Consider the following 20,324-nt stretch of genomic DNA (forward strand, 5'->3'; position numbering starts at 1 on the left):
TTATGTATATAATTATGAACGATATGTAATAATTAAAATTAAGTCATCTTTAAAAAACACATAAAGCGGATGATTTGTCTGTAATTTTGAAATTGCTGTTTTTTCATTTGAGTTTAATTCAAATTTTAAAACTGAAGATTTTGTTCACAAATATATGTAAGCCAAAGTGAACAAAAATAGAAATTGTGCATGAATAATATACATTTAACAATATCGAACAATGTTTCGGACAACCTGAAATGATCCGGTTCCACATTGCCTTTGTATGCTTCTTTTGCTAACAGTCAATGCTTATTTTGTCGATTAATATTTGAATAGACATGATCAAATTGATGGAGCTCAATTTATTATATGTTTTTTCGTGATCCTGTCAATCATATACGTTTTTTTCTGTATATGAAACTAGATATGTTCAAAATAGACTTAAAATAAGGCAACTACAAATGTCTCATATGCATTCCAGTAAATAATATAAAGCAATTATAAGTCACCGTCTTCAATATTTGGAAATAACATACTCTGCAGTTGGTTGAAAATTCCGACATTAAAATGGATTGTGAACCATTCAAACACGAAAAATTAAAGGCCTATTGCATAAAAAATTACGAAAAACATATATGTTAGACATGTACCAACGGCAGTCTATGAATAACAGGTTCCTGACTAGTTCTCTTCACTCCAAGTTACACATTTTTTTCATCAATAATCTTGATTATTTATCATGTCTTAGTCAAGTGATAACAATACACAGAAGTTTTATGCTATTCCGGTTTTTTTCTGAGAAGTATTTCAAAAGTCATATATAATTCCCGATTTAATGGTCTACGTTTAACGTAAAAATATCGCTAAGAAACGGCACTGTAACATTAAGAAGAGTATGCTTTTTCTTGTAATTGTGTGGGCTGTAAAAGCGTTGAACTTTTATTGTATTTACACAAACGTTTTTACACCCTTAAATTTAAAAAGAGGCATTCAATTCTTGAACAAAAAGAGTCCAGTGCTAGGAAAGGTACACGTACATATAAGTTCATCACCAGCACATACTCAGGGGAAATTTCGTTTTGAAAATTATGCAACTTTTGCAGTATACCTCTCGAGTTGAAATATAATCAACGAGTTACAAATTGCATGCGTACGAACGAATTTATTTCAGTTACCTTTTTGAAGAATTCGCAAAGCCGAATCCATAAAAGCCAAGAAGTTAAAATAACCTTAACAGTTTAGAATCTATATTACCAAAAAGGACCTAAAAAGTGGCCAAATTCATCTAAAGTCAATTTTGCCTCAATGGGTTGATACCTTAGTTTCTTATAATTTCAAACTTTATTGACAGACACGTTAGAAAGATTTGTTATAAATCATGTCAGTAACCATGGTAACAAAGTACTGAATACTGAGCTGATTATACCTTCCTGGACAAATATCCTTCAGCAGAGGTATCTGTAAAAGTATGTGTGAAAAAGCTGACGACCGATTTTTTTTTTTTTTACTTTTTTTTATTGATTTTTTTAGCTAAATTCGGATCTGAATCCGTTCTGATACAATTATTTATATCATACTTTATAGGCTACATTAAATCGAAATGGACGTTGGATGTGCACTGATTGATAATTGAGCCTTAGAATGTTAGATGCATGATTTTTTTGTATAAGTGACTTTTGCTTCGACCTAGCCATCACTAACTACGAGTACAATCAGATATGTACTAAGTTTATTTTTGTTTATCGGGATGTACAATTATCTTTTCACGTCCACTCTGTGCTTTTGTTAGATTTATTTGTATTTGTATCCATCAGATAAGTTCATCTATTTTTAACTGATTTTTATAGTTTGTTCTGATGTTGTACTGTTACACCACTGTCCTAGGTTAGGGGGCGGCGCCTTCAAACAATTTTGACCTCGCCAACTTCTGTACATATTTCTCAGTGATGTCCTGCCATGGCTTTGTTTGAACTTGTTTGTTAGCTTGTTGGTCATGAATGGTTGTCTCTAATGTTTAATTAACTGTGCATTTGTATTCAGATATCGCAGATCAAATTTATTCGTTCATTGTGTAATCATACGTTTTTTGATTGAGTTAAGTCTGCCAATTGATATTTTATCGTGTGTTTTTCTATGTTGTGATGTTATGCTATTGTTTCAGAAAAAGGGCGAAGGTTTGGCTCCATTAAAACGTTTAATCCCGCTGCAAATGGTGCACCTGTCCTAAGTCAGTAATCTGATGTACAGTAGTTGTCGTTTGTTTATGTAATATATACGTGTTTCTCGTTTCTCGTTTTGTTTATATAGATTAGACCGTTGGTTTTCCCGTTTGAATGGTTTTACACTAGTAATTTTGGGGCCCTTTATAGCTTGTTGTTCGGTGTGAGCCAAGGCTCCGTGTTGAAGGCCGTACTTTAACCTATAATGGTTTACTTTTTAAATTGTTACTTGGATGGAGAGTTGTCTCATTGGCACTCACACAACATCTTCCTATATCTAATGATTGTCGTTTGTTTGCTGTGTTACATAATTGATTTCCGTTCACTATTTTGTACATTGCTAAGTCCGTTAATTTTCTCGTTTGAATCGTTTTATATTTTTCATTTCAAAGCCATTTATATCTGACTATGCGGTATGGGCTTAGCTCATTGTTGAAGGACGTACGGTGATCTATAGTTGTAAATTGGAGTAGGGGCAATAAGGACCTTTTTTGGGCCAAACAATGAATTTTGTCTTATGCTTAGTTCGTTTCTCAGTGCGTTACATTTTAATGTTGTGTCGTTGTTCTCCTCTAATAATATATTTGCGTTTCTCTCAGTTTTAGTTTGTAACCCATATTTGTGGTTTTTTTACCGATTTATGAGTTTTGTCTATAAAAGACTCATCAGTTACGCTCGAATCAAATAATGTTAAAAGACCAAATAAAGTACGATGGTAAAGAGCACTTAGAAGTTAAATTCGTATGTCACCGTACGGCTTTCAAAAAATGGGCAAACACATGCCGCATTGCAAAACAATAAAAGCATCGAAAAGACAATTATAAAATTATTCAAATGATAAAGCTTATAGTCTGAATTGCTTATAAAACACTAATATAATATATTGCAACAAGTTATACCCTTAAATATCAGCCTTCTGACTTGTGACAGGCACATAAAGAACTTTGCGGGGTTAGACCCTCCCTATACTTGTGAAAGCAGTACAACAGCATAACAATAGAACAAAATTTACAAAACAATGACAGAGCTAACTTTTGGGACATACCATAATAAAGGCAAAATGTTATAAAAGGTCATGAATGCGAAACATTTGAAACTCGAGTATCAGATCATTGAAAATTAAGGTTTGCATTTAGTGGATCAGCAAATGGAAAATCGAATCGCATCTTCCTTCCAGTACCGTTTTTCTTGCTAAATCTTTGCATACATTTCATATTAATTAAGTTTCTAAAAGTTTGTGATTTTGGGCCGGTAAATCCAGTTTTACCCCGTTTTTTACGTAGTTAAAGTGATAAATCGGGACTTTCCTGGCTTAATTTACGTAGTTTCTACAATAAGTCGAATATCACTTTGACATTTCCAATTGTTAGGTTGAATGGTATATTGAACAATAGTGTCGTTTAATACAGGATATTCATATGTCCTACCATGACAACCTCCTTTAATGAATATTGTAAATATACAAACCTTTGAACCAGGAAGTTAGCATTTAAATAGCAGAAACAAACTTTTGTTTGATACGATCTATGATAACTCGCTGATCCTTTGAATGAACATATTCTTAAAAATTAACAATTTAACACTCCAGTAAGATCTTGGAATGTTGTTTTTATCGAAACTTGCATAAAATTTCTTCCTTTTTTGTTATAATAGACTAAAAAAAATATGTAATACATTTATGAACTATTGTGGAACATCCCGTCAATATTAGCTACTTATAATTTGGCACGGCTTTACTTTGCCCAAACTGTTAGAGAGTCATAGTTTTAAATCTTTTGAATGTGTAGTCATTGATTTTTAAGTTTGAATGAACATGATATTTGTACTAGTGGTCAACTTTGTTATAAGTTTTATACAAGCATTCAGTGGTAAAAATGAAATAAACAAAAATACCGAACACCAAGGGAAGTTTAAACCGAAAAGTTCTTCTCAAATGGCAAAATTAAGAACTCTTAATCATCAACGAATGGAAAACATCTTTAATATTCCTGACCTGGTACAGAAATATCTTAATGTTGAAAATTATGGATTAAACCAGATTTTCAGTGAATGTGAGTTCTCTTAGGTCGGCACTTTTGGTCTTTGTGCTTCATGATGATCTAGTTGAACTATTCCGACTGATTTATACTAGTAGTTTTTTTCTTTCTTATATTGAGCTGTTATAATACTGCCACAAGGAAGATGAGTGTAAGTCGCTCGCAAACAGATTAAAACCGCAAAATTTTATATATGCCTGACTAAAGTCAGCAGCCTATATTCCAGGGATTAAATAGTCATTGTATTTTTCTAACATGAACTTTAATTGTGTCTATTGTTCAGTTTGGATAAAAAGTCATTATTCTTAAGTTATTAATGTCAGCTCTTTAACAGCTACATGGATTTGGTTTTGGTGCTAGATTGTACCTGTAGAAACCCTATTACAAAAGGGGTACTGCAATCGAATTTAAAGTCATATGAAACGAGTGACTGTAGAAAAAAAATGTTTATCAATTCTTGAATCAATGCATGTATAATTCATAAACATTGTCTTTTGTGCACGAATTTTACATTTTATATGCAAACATTTCGTTTTATCATCATTTTTTTCTCTGTCTGTCATTGTGTGAAAATATGACAGCCACTTAATTGTTTTGTTTTAACACCGAAGCTAGACGATGGTAAACTTATAGTATCCATCAACAAAAAAGCATGGATATTTAGCACATGTATAACATGTACAATTAGATAATAGCTTATTTAAATGACATATCCATGCGTATTGCAATCACCAGGGTTGATTTCAATATTGTAGCAGCTACGTACCTGCTACAATATCTACGTAGGAACTAGTCTTTAGCTACACATTCAATAGTCAAAATTTACGTAGCATTACGTAGACGCTACGATATTGAACTCAACCCCGTGGATGTTTACGAGAAGTGTTACGCTGAGATTACATGCATACCGAAAATATTTCGGGCGAATTGCTTCCTGGAAGCAAATACTTAAAAAAAAGTTAATATCTTCTAAATGTGGACAAATTAAAGAATTTTCTTCAGAAAAAAGTTTTTTTATGGAAACTATCCATTTAGTTATAAAAAAAAACGTATACATCAATTTGAGGTTTCATATGACTTTAAATGAGATGTTGTTTACAGAATACTTGTTATCGTCACATTTGGTCGATACTCCTATTTTGGTGTACTACAAGATCCTGCGTTTTTTGTAAAAAAAACTAATAAAAAATTTATCCTAAATTCGTTAAAAATATGTTTCAATCTGACAATCATGGTTTATTTATCAGTTGAAATTTGAATTTGAATTAGGATTTTAATGCATGTGTAAATTCAAATGCACAATCAGAAAATATTTATTTTTTAAAGTTTTGATACTTACTATCTAAGCCCTTTTTACCTTTTTTTATAATTGGGGTTTATGATAAACTTGTCAGCTTTGTTTAGTTGGTAGGTAGTATAACTATACACACGGTCAATGACGTCACAATCGTATTCCTTGGTTCACTCAATGTTTGCGTATGATAAGTGTCTGCTAGGCACACAATCAAGAACCTCTATTGTTGCTGTCGGATTATTTTACCTGTACATGTATGACTGTGTTCTTTTGTTTATATATAAATCACGATGAATATATCATAAGAGCAGGAATTCCTACTTCCTCGGTCTAGAAAAGAAAAGGCAAGTGAAAAAATCAATAAGCAAACTAAAAGGAGAGGATGGGGAATTAATTACTAATCAAGCAATTTTACTCTATAAAATAAAAAAATTCTATGAAAACTTGTATAATGTAAAATCTGCAAATAAAAATTCAACTGAAAAATATATCAATGACACAAAACTAGAAAATAAAGTAGACGAAAAGGATAAACTGATATGCGATGGAAAAGTTACAGTAGAGGAATGCTGACAGACTTTCATGTGTCGATACTCAAGTTTAATACCGATAATATTGAAAATAATTCTAATAATATGAAACAAAATATGTCCATGCACCATTTCGATTGGGCAAAAAGAAGTCATTTCTTCAAAGTCAGAACAGAAAGAAAAAAGATTTTTGGAAGGACGTTTTCATAGTATAATTTTCCTTTACAATTTTACCCAAACCTAAAAGAAATATACTGGTAAACAATTAAAAGGGTGTTTGATAGGAATGAAGTCCTTTATTTTTCTGACTACAATATGTACCGTGTGTATGATGGATTTGAATTCAATCAATAACTTTGAAATGTTTTCTCATACATGTATGTATACACAAAAGGGAGGACTGGTATTTGTACTTCTGTTAGAATATGTCTTCGTCCGTTTCGCATGACAAACTTGTTTATAATACAGTTTAAACGGGAAAATTTTGTTGGGAAATTTTTTTAATATGACAAAATAACGAGCAAAACTATTTCTTGCAATGGCACACACAGACATTTTTTTTTTTGTAAAATAAACCATGGCCAGGACCTGACAGTTTTTAGCAGTGTACAAATGAAAATCTCCGCTTGCTGTCATTTTGAGGGATCTTGCAACATTACCAATAAACAACATAGGTTCTCACTTACTAAGAAAAATTTGAATTTGTCTATAATAGGTTACACAAAGCTGGTTCTTAAAAAGTTTGTATCAGGGAAAACGTTTTTCTTTGACTTTGAAAACATGTAGAGGAAACGGATTTCCTAACCATTCACATATAATATTCCGTATTTCTGATTTGTTGTTCGATAACGTAAATTATACGACTTTTTTTTATGACTACGTGAACTTGTGCCATTTATTTTTGCTGGTCTTTTGGAAGAAAATATACAATTGTGCAGAGGCACTTATACATAACCTTATAATTCTGTTTTGAAACAAAAATAATTTCCCAATATATAAATATAGTATTATATGTCGTGTACATGATTAGATTTTGTAGATATAACTAGCGCACAGAAAAAGTTTCATGGATTTCGAGGCTTTCATATTCAAGGTTTATAATCCTCCCTTGTTGAAAACTTGTGGAGACCTCTACAGTTCCTTAAAACATCTATTATTTTTTTGTACATTGAGTGCCGTCTCCCTGAACATGCTTATACTTAAGTCATATCTTTTCATTTTCATATTTTTTTCCCTGTTTGTCTCTGTTGTCTTGATTGTTGGAACGATTAGTGGTATCTAACACTATTTACGAAACCTTTTTGAGAATTATGAATATTTCTTCTCTGTCAGATATGGATCATTATCAATGATAAAATGAAATGCCGTACATCACATCTTATAGAGGTTTAAAATTTAAATATTCGTCCATAACTTAAGATATAGAGCAATTTTGTCTTCCACATTTCAAATATCAAAGGGTACATTTGTATTTTTTACTTCGATTCGAAGGAAATTTATTTCTGTGACAAAGAACAAGCATGTCGGTATTGCAACGATGTATGATTGAAATAATTCCGGGGACATAAATAAACAGATATATAGGTATGAAAAAGAAAAGATATGGGGTATTCTGTATCAGATGAAAGATAAACTATTACAGTGTTGAAACCAATAAATTTTCACAGCGCAAGCAGTATATAATATCTTCATTGAGCAACATTAACTTTACCGTTAAAATGAAAATGCCAATGACAGTGGTTGATTATAAAAAATGTTTTACTGTGTTTAAAAAACAATAAAAACTTACACGTTGGACATGAAATATTTTGTCGATGAAGAAAATTAAATTATGTCACTTCTGAAATAAGTTTGTCGGTAACGTTACTTATTCTGTCGGTAAAGAAACGCGAATTCGATCACTTCTCTGTTACGGGCTGTATGTCAAACCCCAGAAAATTATATAAAAGAAATAGAAAACAGTAGCTATAAATATATTTTGGATGGGAAACCAGACAAGATTAAAAGAAACATGATGATTGGTCCATATGAGAAGGGGGTCTTAAAAGTTATTTTGTTGATTTAAAAGCATCATGGGTAAATAGATTGGTAAATGGTAAACTTGAGACTTGGAAGCTTATACCATTTAAATACTTAAATGTCTCAAACAATGTTTTGTCAATATTTAATATGAATTTTAGTGATATCAAATCTTTAAGATATCTTAAAGATATTCCTGCGTTTTACAAAGAAGTAATAAAGTTTTGGAATTTGACTGGCGGGGGGCAAACAAAACAACCAGACACATTTTTTGATATTAGAAAGCAAGTAATATGGGGAAATAAATCTATAAAATTTGATTATAAACCAATTATATTTGAGAACTGGATTAGGAGTGATCTAATTTACATAAATGATATCTTAGATGATAAAATGTCATTATCGGAAATCTACATTCTAAACAAATTAAAGTTCAAAATAAACTGGATCGCCGAATTTCAAAAATAAAACAAATCTATACCAGCAAAATGGATTCAAATTGTTCAAAAAGAGAATTCTTTCAAAACTACAATTAATATTCAGAGAAATAAAATCGCATCGAAAAATAATTTTATTAAGACTACATTATTAACAAAAAAAATCATACAACTCTTTGATAAATACAAAACTAGAGTCGTCAATAGGGATAAACAGATGGCTTAGAATCCTACCAATACAAGAAACTCTTAATATGAATTCATTGTACAAATTTATTTTTGAATATATGACTGAAAATAAATTAAAAATATTTTGATGGAAATTATTACATGATATTGTTCCAACTAAAAACTGTTATTGCAGTGGAAAGTAACTAAGACAGACAAGTGTAATTTTTGTTAGCAAGAAGAAGATTATGCTCACAATTTTTTTAAGTGTAGATATTTGAATAAATTTTGGCAAAAAATCTATGAACTCTTTAGAAGAAGTAAAATAGATATTGATATTAAATTGCGACATCTGGTATTTGGATATAAAATCACAGATAGTAATTATTATTTTTTTAATTATATACTAACAGTATTAAGTTTTTTTCTATATACAAGTCATACTATGTATCCGAGCAGAGAACAAAAACTGTTGATGTCTTTAGCATTTTTGAAAATGAATTTAATAAAAGAATAGATGCATATAAATCAAGATGTCCAATGTTATTGTCAATTAGAAAGAATGTTTAGCATTGAAAAATCTCTGCATAGACAACTATACAAGTTTATTTTTTTAACTTAATAAGTTGGATCAGCTGTTTTTTATTTCCCTGGATAATCAGTGGAGTGTAACAGGGTAAATCAAGATAAGCTTGGACTCTTGGTGAAACTTGTAACAAGCAAGATTAGAAGAATAAATATTATTATGTTGTTAAAAAAAAATAAACAGGAATACAAGTACTCGAAAAATAATCCGATTGACCGTGTAAGACCCTAAACTTCGACAGAGTAAAGCAATTACGAATGCTAAAAAATGTAATGCAGAAAGTTTCGACAAATGAAATACAGATCCAATGAACAATAGTTTCACTTTGAATGCTTTCCAAGCATGAAAAGGAGAAAACGGTATGACTTTTCATCCGCAATTACTCAGTATTGTAAATCTCCAGCAAAATTCCGACTGAATCTATCTCACATATGAATACCTTCGAGCCAACGCCTTTACCAGTAGCAAATGCTTCTGTGAATCCAAACAAGGAATTTCCGACCAGGTCTTATTTTAATACTCTTGATTATGTTCGTGATAATTAAAAATTACTACAATTATGTCAACAAGTCATTGTCGGAGTTCTTGAACCGATAAACACATTCAACTCGCATTCAATTTTAACACCGAATCAACAGTTTCCGCAAAATTGAGTTGGTGTTACAAACCGTACGTTGTGAGAATTTATTAACCATACCCAGATGAATTTACCAAACATTTTTTTGACAAATTTCAATATTTAACATGAAAAACCAACTATTACAAATGTCTTAACATGTATTTCTTCTTCCGGACTATGAAACACTTTTAACCAAATGATTAAAAAAAACTTTGACCACTTTAAACAAAATTTATCTATTGATTAAGGAGTAGGTTCAGTAAGACCCCTTTTTGGCCACAAAAAATAGCAGTTTTAGATAATTTTGAAAATGTAATCTTAAAGCTACATTTTGGAAAGTAAAATGCTTCTGCTTTATAAATATGAGCTGTTTTGACAATACAATGCACAAATATCGCGTTCTAGATTCATTGAATTACTGAAATCTTCAAAATTGTAGCATTTTGGTTAATTTTTAGACGGTTTTCATCTAAAATGAAAGTGGCCGCATTCGTGTTCATTCATAATATTGAAATCTAAGTTGTATTTGATGATAATACAAAACATATATAAAGGTTGAGGATGAAAACGGATGCGGCCTCTTTCATTTTTGACAAAAAACATTTGGAAATTGACGTTTTTTTTTGGCATATTTGATATATTTTTCATATGTAAAGTCATAAGAAACAAGTGACCGGTGAAAGCTAATGTTCTTCCAATTCTTGAACCAATGCATACAAACATCAGAAACTTAATCTTCAGTGCACGAATTTATCATTTTTTTCGTGTAAATTTCGTACAATCGTCAATTTTTTTTTTCAATTGGTCAGTGTTGTTGTGAAAATATGGCAGGTAATTAAAGTTCGTGTTTTGAAGCCGAAGTTTAACGATTGCCACCTGTTTGTCAACAATCGACAAAAAATAAACAAAACAGCATGTAAATTTTGCTTGTGTTTAACATGTAAATTCAGATATTAGTTTATTTTTAGAACATCCATGCGTATTGTGATCACCGGATTTCAGGAAGCAGTTAAAATAAAGTAAACTTTTCTAAATAAGAATAAATTAATGAATTTTCTTCAGAAAAAAAGTATATGTACATAAGTTTTATAATGAAAACTATTCATTGAGTTTAAAAAAAACATATGAATTATTTTTTTTTTATTTGAGGTTTCTTACGACTTTAAGCTTGAATCAGGGCGTTTTTAATTTGACTTAATCAGTTAATGCAACACACAAGTATAAAAAAACAAAGGCTTATAACTGATCCATCTTCTCCTCAAAATTGAGATGTACACTACAGTGGTAAATGATTTGAAAGATAAAAACCTTGTCATACATTTTAACTGATGATGCTTTATGTCAATGCTAAGCCGCAGCTCTGATTTGTTGATTGATGGTATACGAGACAACAGCGGCAGCGGCTACGAAACTTATGATTATGGTGAAACGCTTTGTCTCTTAAAACATAGTTGGACATCGTTTTTATCCATACGCTATTTTAACAAGTCAGAAATGAAACAATCATTCGTATTGCATTATTCTGCATTTGTTATCTAATATGTTTTTGAACGATTCTTAGTTGAATATTTTCATTTCAATACAACACAATACACAACAATACATTTAAAAGTTAATCATTATCGAATTTCAAAAAATATTACAAAATATAATATCCTATCTTATCGTGTCTTTTATTATATGCATTCAAATAATGCATGTAGCATGAATTATATTTATGGAGATCTCTATACCAAGTCTTGACTCTTATTCTATTTCATTTCAAAACGGTAGTATCTTGTTTCTTTAATCAAACAAAAGACTTAAAACATATATTGATATGTTAAAACATATTCAAACCTAGCATAACCGTTAATCAGTTATAGAATTTATATGGAGCTTCACGAAGAAAAGATGAGTTTCGATGAAAGAAATTTTAGCGCATACCTTAACAGATCATACAGTGACGGTTTTTCTCCGCCTCCTGATATTTGTGGAAAACAGAGGAATTCCAATGGATATTTACACCCTTGTTATCGTAATAAAAAGGGTATATCTTCCAAACATGATTATCTCAGTGTACAGGGATCTATCAGAGAAGAATCGCAAGTTGATAAAGTATCAGACAAATCTCCCAATTTGCCACACAGCAAATACATCACAAACAAAGAGGAGGTTACTGAACTTGATGATGTTCGAATATATTATGAAATAGCAGATTCAACCAAACTTAGAACGTCTGGGCAGTCCGACGTCAAATGTTTTGACCAAAAAGAATATGTGAGTGTTTTACAATCATTAATATGTGTATAAATGTAACCCGAATCTTAAAAACTAAACTGTAATATCAAAAATAGGGAATACATTTCACAACGGCCTGCCATATCGGGACCTTTGATAGCTTTTTATTTGGTCTTTGTTATGCTTATTGTTGAAGGTCGTATGATAATCTTAATATACTTCATTTTCGTTTTTATGTTTCCGTTGTGTAAACTTAACAAGTTTAAGAATGGTTTTCACTTAAAGAGGTAACTTACGATATCAAAATTAACGAACGTATCATTGAAATGATGTCAAAACTGAACCTTTGACAACTGGTTATATGGTACGACTCAAGAAGATTAGCACCAAACATGTTTTACACGTTGCTAGATTATCTTATGATCAAATTATGTATTTATGGTTATTCATGTGTTAAGTTAATGTTCTAAGTATAATAATCGAATAAGTTAAATATTGTTTGTTATGATTTTTTAAATGACTAAGATGGGTTTTTTTCCCTTTGTTCTCTAGAAGTATCTGATTCTGGGGGAGGTCCGGGTGCATCACCCCCCTTTTTGACAATCAATGCTTTTGAATAGGGACACATGGTTGGAACCCGCTTTAACCATGGTTGGACCCCTTACAAAATAGCTGGATCCACCACTGTCCTCTAATTAAAAGATCCCTTTGTAAGATAAAATCTGTTCTTATCGTATTTGAATGGGGATATATGGATGGAACTCCCCCACCTTGGTCTATGGTGGAAATCCTCCGCATTTTAATTAGTTTGAAACCCCCTTTTATTTAACCGTTGTTGGACTCCCTCTTCAAAATGACTGGGTCCGATAAAATATTTTGTTTTATTTGCTTTTTAGCGAAAATGATACTTCTGCAAGACAGCTGACTTTCTTTAATTTAGAATATCTTCTTTTTCTCGCAGCTTCAGTTATTTCACGCATTACCATAAGTTATCTGTAAATGAAATTCTTTCTATCTATTAGGTTTTTTTTTGGCATTAACGAATCATATAGTCGGGGTTCTAATTGTCTAGTGCCTATCCCTGGCGGATGACAAAAAAAGATGAGCTAATAACTCCTCAAGTATGCACTTTTTTTGTTGAAATATTTTGGTACGATTTTCTATAGTTATTAGCTGTTTTTCGCACACTTTACTGCGGCTGTCACTCGTTATCCGTTTTGTTTTTTCCATGGTTTCATTATCATCATTGACAACCATTGGTTACAGACTATTTTGGAACCAAGATTGTGTTAAAATGTTCCCTTAAGCTTTAATTTAGACTAAACGCGCATCTGGCGTACTAGATTATAACTCTGGTACCTTTGATAGCTAAATTTATTTACACCACTGGGTCGAAGCCACTGATGTATGGACGTTTCGTCCTCGAGGGTATCACCAGCCCAGTAATCAGCACTTCGGTGTTGACATGAATATCAATTATATGGTCTTTTTTAAATTTTCGAAAAACTAAGAATTTTCTTATCCCAGGAATAGTTTACCTTAGCCTTATTTGGCACAACTTTTTGGAACTGTGGGTCATCAATAATCTTCAACTTTGTACTTGTTTGGTCCTATAACTATTTTATATGAGCGTCACTGGTAAGTCTTATGTAGACGAAGTACGCGTCTGGCGTACCTAATTACAAACCTGGTACCTTTGATAACTTTTTAATATCCATAAACTGGCACAAAACCATCATATTTTGCTGGTTTTGATTCTTATATATTGTTTTTTTTAAAGATATCTGTTTAAATTAATATTACGGCATTTAAATTAGATCCATATAAAAACCAAATTACCGCCTTTTTAAAATATAATGACAATGTAACTTTTTGGCTCTCATTTTGGATTTCCTTTTCTTTTTCAACTATATATTGTCTCTGTTCATTCTTGAAGCTATTTGCCATTTTAGATCTTTTATTGTAGGTACTAAGACCAGCAGATGACTCCTGCTTGCCGCAAGACAAAGAAGCAAAAAAAACATCTGCAAACTCTCCTTGTTCTCCCTGTAGAATGATTATTCTTGCTGCAATAATAATAATAATACTCCTGATTGGCCTTGGCTGTGCAGCTTATTTCTTATGGCTTAGAAATACCAATGAAAGTTTGTTTAATTTACATTGTTTGCTCATATCCAAAGCTGAAACGTGTACTGATAACATTTTACCTACAGTATAACGTTATGCTAATATTAAGTAAATTTAATTCAGGTTCAGTTAATTTTCAATGAACAAATAACTATTTGTATAGATATGCTTTTCAAACAAACTGTAAGTCAGTAAAATGTTTGTAGGGTTTTTCAATGTTTACTGGTGAATTTTTATGTGTTTGTTTAAATTCCTGAATAATATATATCCGTGTACGTATAAAGACAAATAATTGAGGATAAGGTACTTAAATATTTATATATTGTTTATAGATTGAAGAAGAAAACAACAAAACAGATTATGCGTCTTAAATTTCCCTTCTAGATCCATCTTCATTCAGAACTTTCAAACTCAAAATTTTAAAAGCAAAGTAATAAATTCAAATATGAAAACGTGCGTGTGCGTATACCATGTTTCAACTGGTAAAAACTAGGCATGGATAAGTTTCAGTCTTGTTAAGTTTAAAGAAATCTATATGTAATATAAGTATATTGTCTATTTATTTCGTATACATTGCAAATTGGACATTTTTAAGCTTTTGAATATCTAATGTAACTATTCGGTTACAGTTTACTGAATGACAAACTATACTTTTAAAGGTTGATTTAAATGAAATATCCGAATATTCACACTAATAAACGCGTACATTATGTTGATATATAAACCCATGATATGCTTTTGTACAATCCTAATTCGAGACTCACCTTTATTTAGTTTTGTTTACTTTTTTTCATTCGTCTTTGAAAGTTAAAACGGGACGTCAGAAGTAATTAATTCTATAGAAAAGAAGAGAGTATTTTAAGGACATACTGGCGAATAAAAAAGCACTTTCCACAATACAGTCTTAACAAATATTTCGATTTATAATTAAAAGGAGATTTGGTATATACGTGAATATAACGGCATGTCGCCAATACCGAAACCTTAAAGTCAAAGGTTTCAATAAACGGCTTTCAACGATATGCAGAAGATCCATATACAATTTCGAGGAGCTAAAGACCAAAGATTATCACACATTTTCCATTAACACAAATTTTGATAAGATAACAAATTAAGATGAAACACGAACATAAACGAAGTTACAGATTAGGGGGTCGAGGGCCACATTACCTAATACTGGATTGTACTACTTTTGTTTAGACCTCAATCCTTTTCGTATGTAAATTGGACCAGTGAAATTTTACTAGACACGTTTTATGTAATTTAAACAGTGTTCATCAGTAAATACACTTTATCAATGTGTAATGTCTATTGATATCATACTTTTTGTAATAGATACATTTACTGCAATTCCTTTCAATATTTGACAAATGTAAAACATTTCAATTGAGAAAACGTAGGGCCTAAATTATATACTTAACAATAAACAAAACAAATATGATACATTGCAACAAGTGACATTCACTTAATTTAAAGAAAGTTTAACATATATGCGGTTGCTTAATCTCTCCCTTGAGGGACAGTGATGTAAAAGCACAAAATAAGAACAAGTGATATAACGCAGTTGAAAATCTACATCTGTTCTGTCATCAACGTGAGAGGGTCAGCGCTAAAATTAACAGGTTTAATATACCATTTTCTACATTTGAAATTGCCTGTACCAAGTCAGGAACATGACTGTTCTTGCCATTTCGTTTTTTATGTGTTTTGTTATTTGATTTTGCCATGTGACTATGGATTTCCCAAATTAATTTTCCTCTGAGTTCAGTATGTTTGTGATTTGACTTTTATGGAACATGGGAAGTTCTTAATGTATAAAATATGAATCGTGTTGGTCTTCATTTGTATGATTTTTTTTCGTTCATCCTAATTTTGAACACGTAGTTACTTTAGGAAGGGCACTAAAAATGTATACTAGATTGAAAAGAAGGGGGTCATGAAACCACACTTAACCAAAATTAACGAATACATGAGTGCTATCTAGTATGTTATATTTCAGACGAGAAAACAGATACATTAAACAACACCCAGTAAGCGGGGTTTTTTTTATCTTTTCGTCGCTGTTTGATATTTATCTAAAACATGCAGTGTGGCCTTACTTTGATGTAAGCAATAGAAATATATCATGTTCAAATTTTGCTTGTATAAAGTAAAAACACAAAAATACTGAACTCCGAGGAAAATTCAAAAAGGAAAATCAAAAATCAAAAGGCAAAATCAAAAGTCCAAACACATCAAACGAATGGCTAACAACTGTCATATTCCTGACTTGGTACAGGCATTTTCTAATGTAGAAAATGGTGGATTGAACCTGGTTTTATAGCTAGCTAAACCTCTCACTTGTATGACAGTCGCATCAAATGCCATTACATTGTCAACGATGTATGAACAAAACAAACATACTCAAAGAGTAAAAATGTCAAAAATAGTGGTACAGCAGTCAATATTGTGTTATCATCTTAATATCACTATAAAAACAAATGTAACCACGTTCTTCTTTAGTTTGTGTCTTGTTGACTAATTCCGGCATGACAAAATAAAGCTCGCATCACACTGAACGGTGGTTGTCTATTCATTAGGTAAACGATGACTATAAAAATTGATTATACATATGTTTTCTTCAACGTGAACAAAGATATAATCTTATCAATAATATACAAATCACCTCCACTTTTTCCAAGAGAAAGAATTTTATTGTCAAATAATACCGTTCGGATTGATTTTTTATCCCATTTTTAGACCTATTCGTCATATCATGGTAGACAATTTATCTATTTACTTATTTTGAGGAGAAAGTAATTGAATGAAGAGAATGACAAATCTTCGCAAGTGGATTTCGAACTCATATTTTCAGTATTGACATGCTAATGATACAGTAATTGAACTGGTTACATATATTGAACTGCTTATAATACATGTAATACTCAGACACCAAGGTATCTGATTCATCTGAAGTTAAAGTTTATGTTTTGAAGTTTCACAACGGAATTAAAGTATGACTTTCAGTTCTGGAGACAAGAAAAACCTTTCGCGGAATAATTTGCTCTTTTAAACTAAGTGAATTTTTTTTCTCTCTATACAACTGGGTTATATAACTCTTGATAATAAGATATCGCTTGATATCAACTCTAAATATTCCATAAATACAATTTCAAAAAAGCACCAGGGCTCTTGAAAAAGTAAAAACAGTATAATCCAATACTTTTAACCGTGTATTTAAATAAGCCCGGATAATTTACCCTGATATGGAATATACACGGTCTCCACAGGTTTACTTTAAATCAATCATATTTCTAGAAATGAATAAAAATTAAGATTATATATTTTGTTGATTCTCAGATGGTTTTTTTCTTTTTCTTTCAGAGAGTATCCCGTCAGAAGCACCGAGTTTAACTACGGAAACCGTCTGTAAGTACGATATTGCATAAAAAATAGTAAACAAAATTGTATACATAATACAGAAGGACGTGGGAAAATAGTTTGTAAGGCAAATTCAATGTAACGTATTGGGTATATTGTCATTTTTCCCTTTCTGTCGGTTTTTTTTTCCATTTTAGAAGGTAAGGTTATCAAATATTATCTCATTTCTGTCAATGATTCTCGTGGTAGATGATTGTCGCTGATGAGGAAGCTATCTATTGACCCAAATATTCTCAATGTACATTAAGGACAACATTTAATTAGGTTTTATATTTCACATATGACCACTTAAATGTAACAATTGTACAATCTGTCTGATTTATCTCCTAACTGGTACCCGCGCTTGTATTTCCTATCATGATTTTCTTGAAAGAGGGTTAATGCTCACAAGGAAGCTATTAAACCAAGAGTTCCAAGTGGTGTGGTAAAATAACCCTTTCTTCAATTTTACAGACGCCATCACGAGTTATTAATAACCATTTCACAGATGATTTCGGATATGTTTCTAACTTTGTAACTACAATCCCCTTCCATTTTCATGAATGAGACCTACCGAATTAGACTATATACCGGATTTATAATAACATGAGCAACACGACGGGTGTCACATGTGGAGTAGGATATGCTTACCCTTCTGAAGCACTTGGGATCATCCCTATTTTTGGTGGGGTTCGTGTTGCTCAGTTTTTAGTTTTCTATGTAGTTTCTTGTGTACTATTATTTGTCAGTATGTCTTTCATACTTTAAGCCATGGTGTTGTCAGTTTATTTTCAATTTATGAATTTTACTGTTCCTCTGGTATCTTTGGTCCCTCTTCTAATCAACAGACAATATTGGACCCATATATTCAGACTTAGTGTTCAGCCATTCGTGTAATAAAGAATAAAACTAAATTTCATATTTATTTGTCTTTTTTTTATTCTTTTGATTCGAGGTTTTATAGACGAAACTCGCGCCTGGTTTACACAATTGTGACCATGGTATATCTATGATGAGTATATTTCTAGTTGTTGGTCTTTTTAAAGAGGGTTGTCAATAAGTCAATTTATCTCTGCTGGTGGACTATTAGACCCCGAGGGTATCACCAGCCCAGTAGCCAGTACTTCGGTACTGGCATGAAAATACGGATTTGTTGTGTTATTAAAATTTGCTGTTACAAAATATTAAAAATTATTATAAATAAGGGAATGTATATCCCTCGTGCAAAGCTCTGATTCCTTTCACGAATTTGGCTATACTTTTTGGACCTTTTGGATTATAGCTCTTCATCTTTTATATAAGCTTTGGATTTCAAATATTTTGGCAACGAGCATCACTGAAGAGACATGTATTGTCGAAATGCGCATCTGGTGCAATAAAGTTGGTACCGTTGATTTTATTATGTTTGTTTTGGGTTTTTTTTACTTATTATGAAGAGTACAAAAATTGAATGAGATGTATATTATTGGTTTCAGTCTTATTGTAATGAAAAACATTTTTTTTTCCGTTTACTTTTAGGTTCACCTACTGATAGAACGATTCTTCACCTCAATCCTGATCAAATAGCTGAAGTTAAAAGAAAGTTGTTGCCACATAATTGCGAAGCCTATGTTGGTTACCCTGCAGGAGACCTAAGCATTGAAATTTTGAAGTCAGGAGAGCTGGAGTTCAAAAAATTAGACGTTATCATTGAAAACACAGTGGACAACAGGACGTCATGCGAAATTCATAGAAAAATAGATTTTAGAATAGTATTTACATCTGATATGGAGAAGGCTATCATCAGATGTTCAGTAATTAATAAACACTTCCCGGATTCTCCAGCCTTTTATTCAAAAAATGAAACAGTTCGTCTAATACCAGGTAAATATCACTTGTTTATGTAAATATGGACTTCAGTTGAACCTAATAAATCATTATCCTTATTCTTACTAATAACTATTTTTATTTTACCGTTTATCAAAATAATATTGCGTTTTATGTAACGAAAATTATTGTTAAAGAGGCGGTAGCTGTCAAATTCATGTTAACCGTTTTGACTCAAATTCCCAACTTTTGGTTTATAGCATACTAAAACGTATATACAAATTAAGCAAAATCTAAAATAAACAATTAACAATGCAGTGGATCGATAAAATGTATAAGCATTTAGTGTGTATTCTAGTCCAGATGCAATATAATAAACTATTAAGGTGACCTCGAAGGATTACCGACAGTCATATAACACGATATAAACATAATCGTAGAAATAAATAGAATTGCAGCTTGTTCATCTGGACTTTTCTGCGTTTATTTGGTTTCATATCAAAATATAAACTTTTAATTGTCCTAAATGTTATCAAAAGTCAAATTTTGACATTGAACAGTGACATGTTATTCTTAGGCAGCTTGTGATTATCTACATTAAATATTTTGGAAGTGTTTTTATTGATATCTATGTTTTGGGAATTTTCTTAGATGGCATGGTGTTTAAAATATATTTCAGTAATCGTCCGTTATCTTGGATTGGTACTTGGTGTCGTTGTAACATAGTACCTCTTAGCCTCTTTAATGTTTTGTTATTGATTTGAGTTCTCAATGCTCTTCATTTAAGTACTTGTTTGGCTTTAAAACTATTTTGATCTGAACTCACTGATGAGTATAGAGAATAGACGAAACTCGCGTCTGGCGTATTAAATTATAATCCTT

The 20,324-nt window shown here is 31.4% G+C and overlaps 1 protein-coding gene across 1 annotated transcript in view; it reads left to right on the forward strand.

Annotated features, from left to right (window-relative positions):
• The first annotated feature begins 11,679 nt into the window (after positions 1 to 11,679).
• The window catches only part of LOC134710770 (uncharacterized), a 12,898-nt gene continuing 4,253 nt past the window's right edge, over positions 11,680 to 20,324 (forward strand). The window contains exons 1-4 of the mRNA XM_063571167.1: positions 11,680 to 12,149; positions 14,077 to 14,254; positions 17,601 to 17,645; positions 19,155 to 19,499. Coding sequence (XP_063427237.1) covers positions 11,763 to 12,149; positions 14,077 to 14,254; positions 17,601 to 17,645; positions 19,155 to 19,499 — 955 coding nt within the window. The 5' untranslated portion in view covers positions 11,680 to 11,762. The remainder of the gene's footprint in view (positions 12,150 to 14,076; positions 14,255 to 17,600; positions 17,646 to 19,154; positions 19,500 to 20,324) is intronic.

Source organism: Mytilus trossulus, chromosome 3 (genome assembly GCF_036588685.1).
Source record: "Mytilus trossulus isolate FHL-02 chromosome 3, PNRI_Mtr1.1.1.hap1, whole genome shotgun sequence".
NCBI lineage: Eukaryota > Metazoa > Mollusca > Bivalvia > Mytilida > Mytilidae > Mytilus > Mytilus trossulus.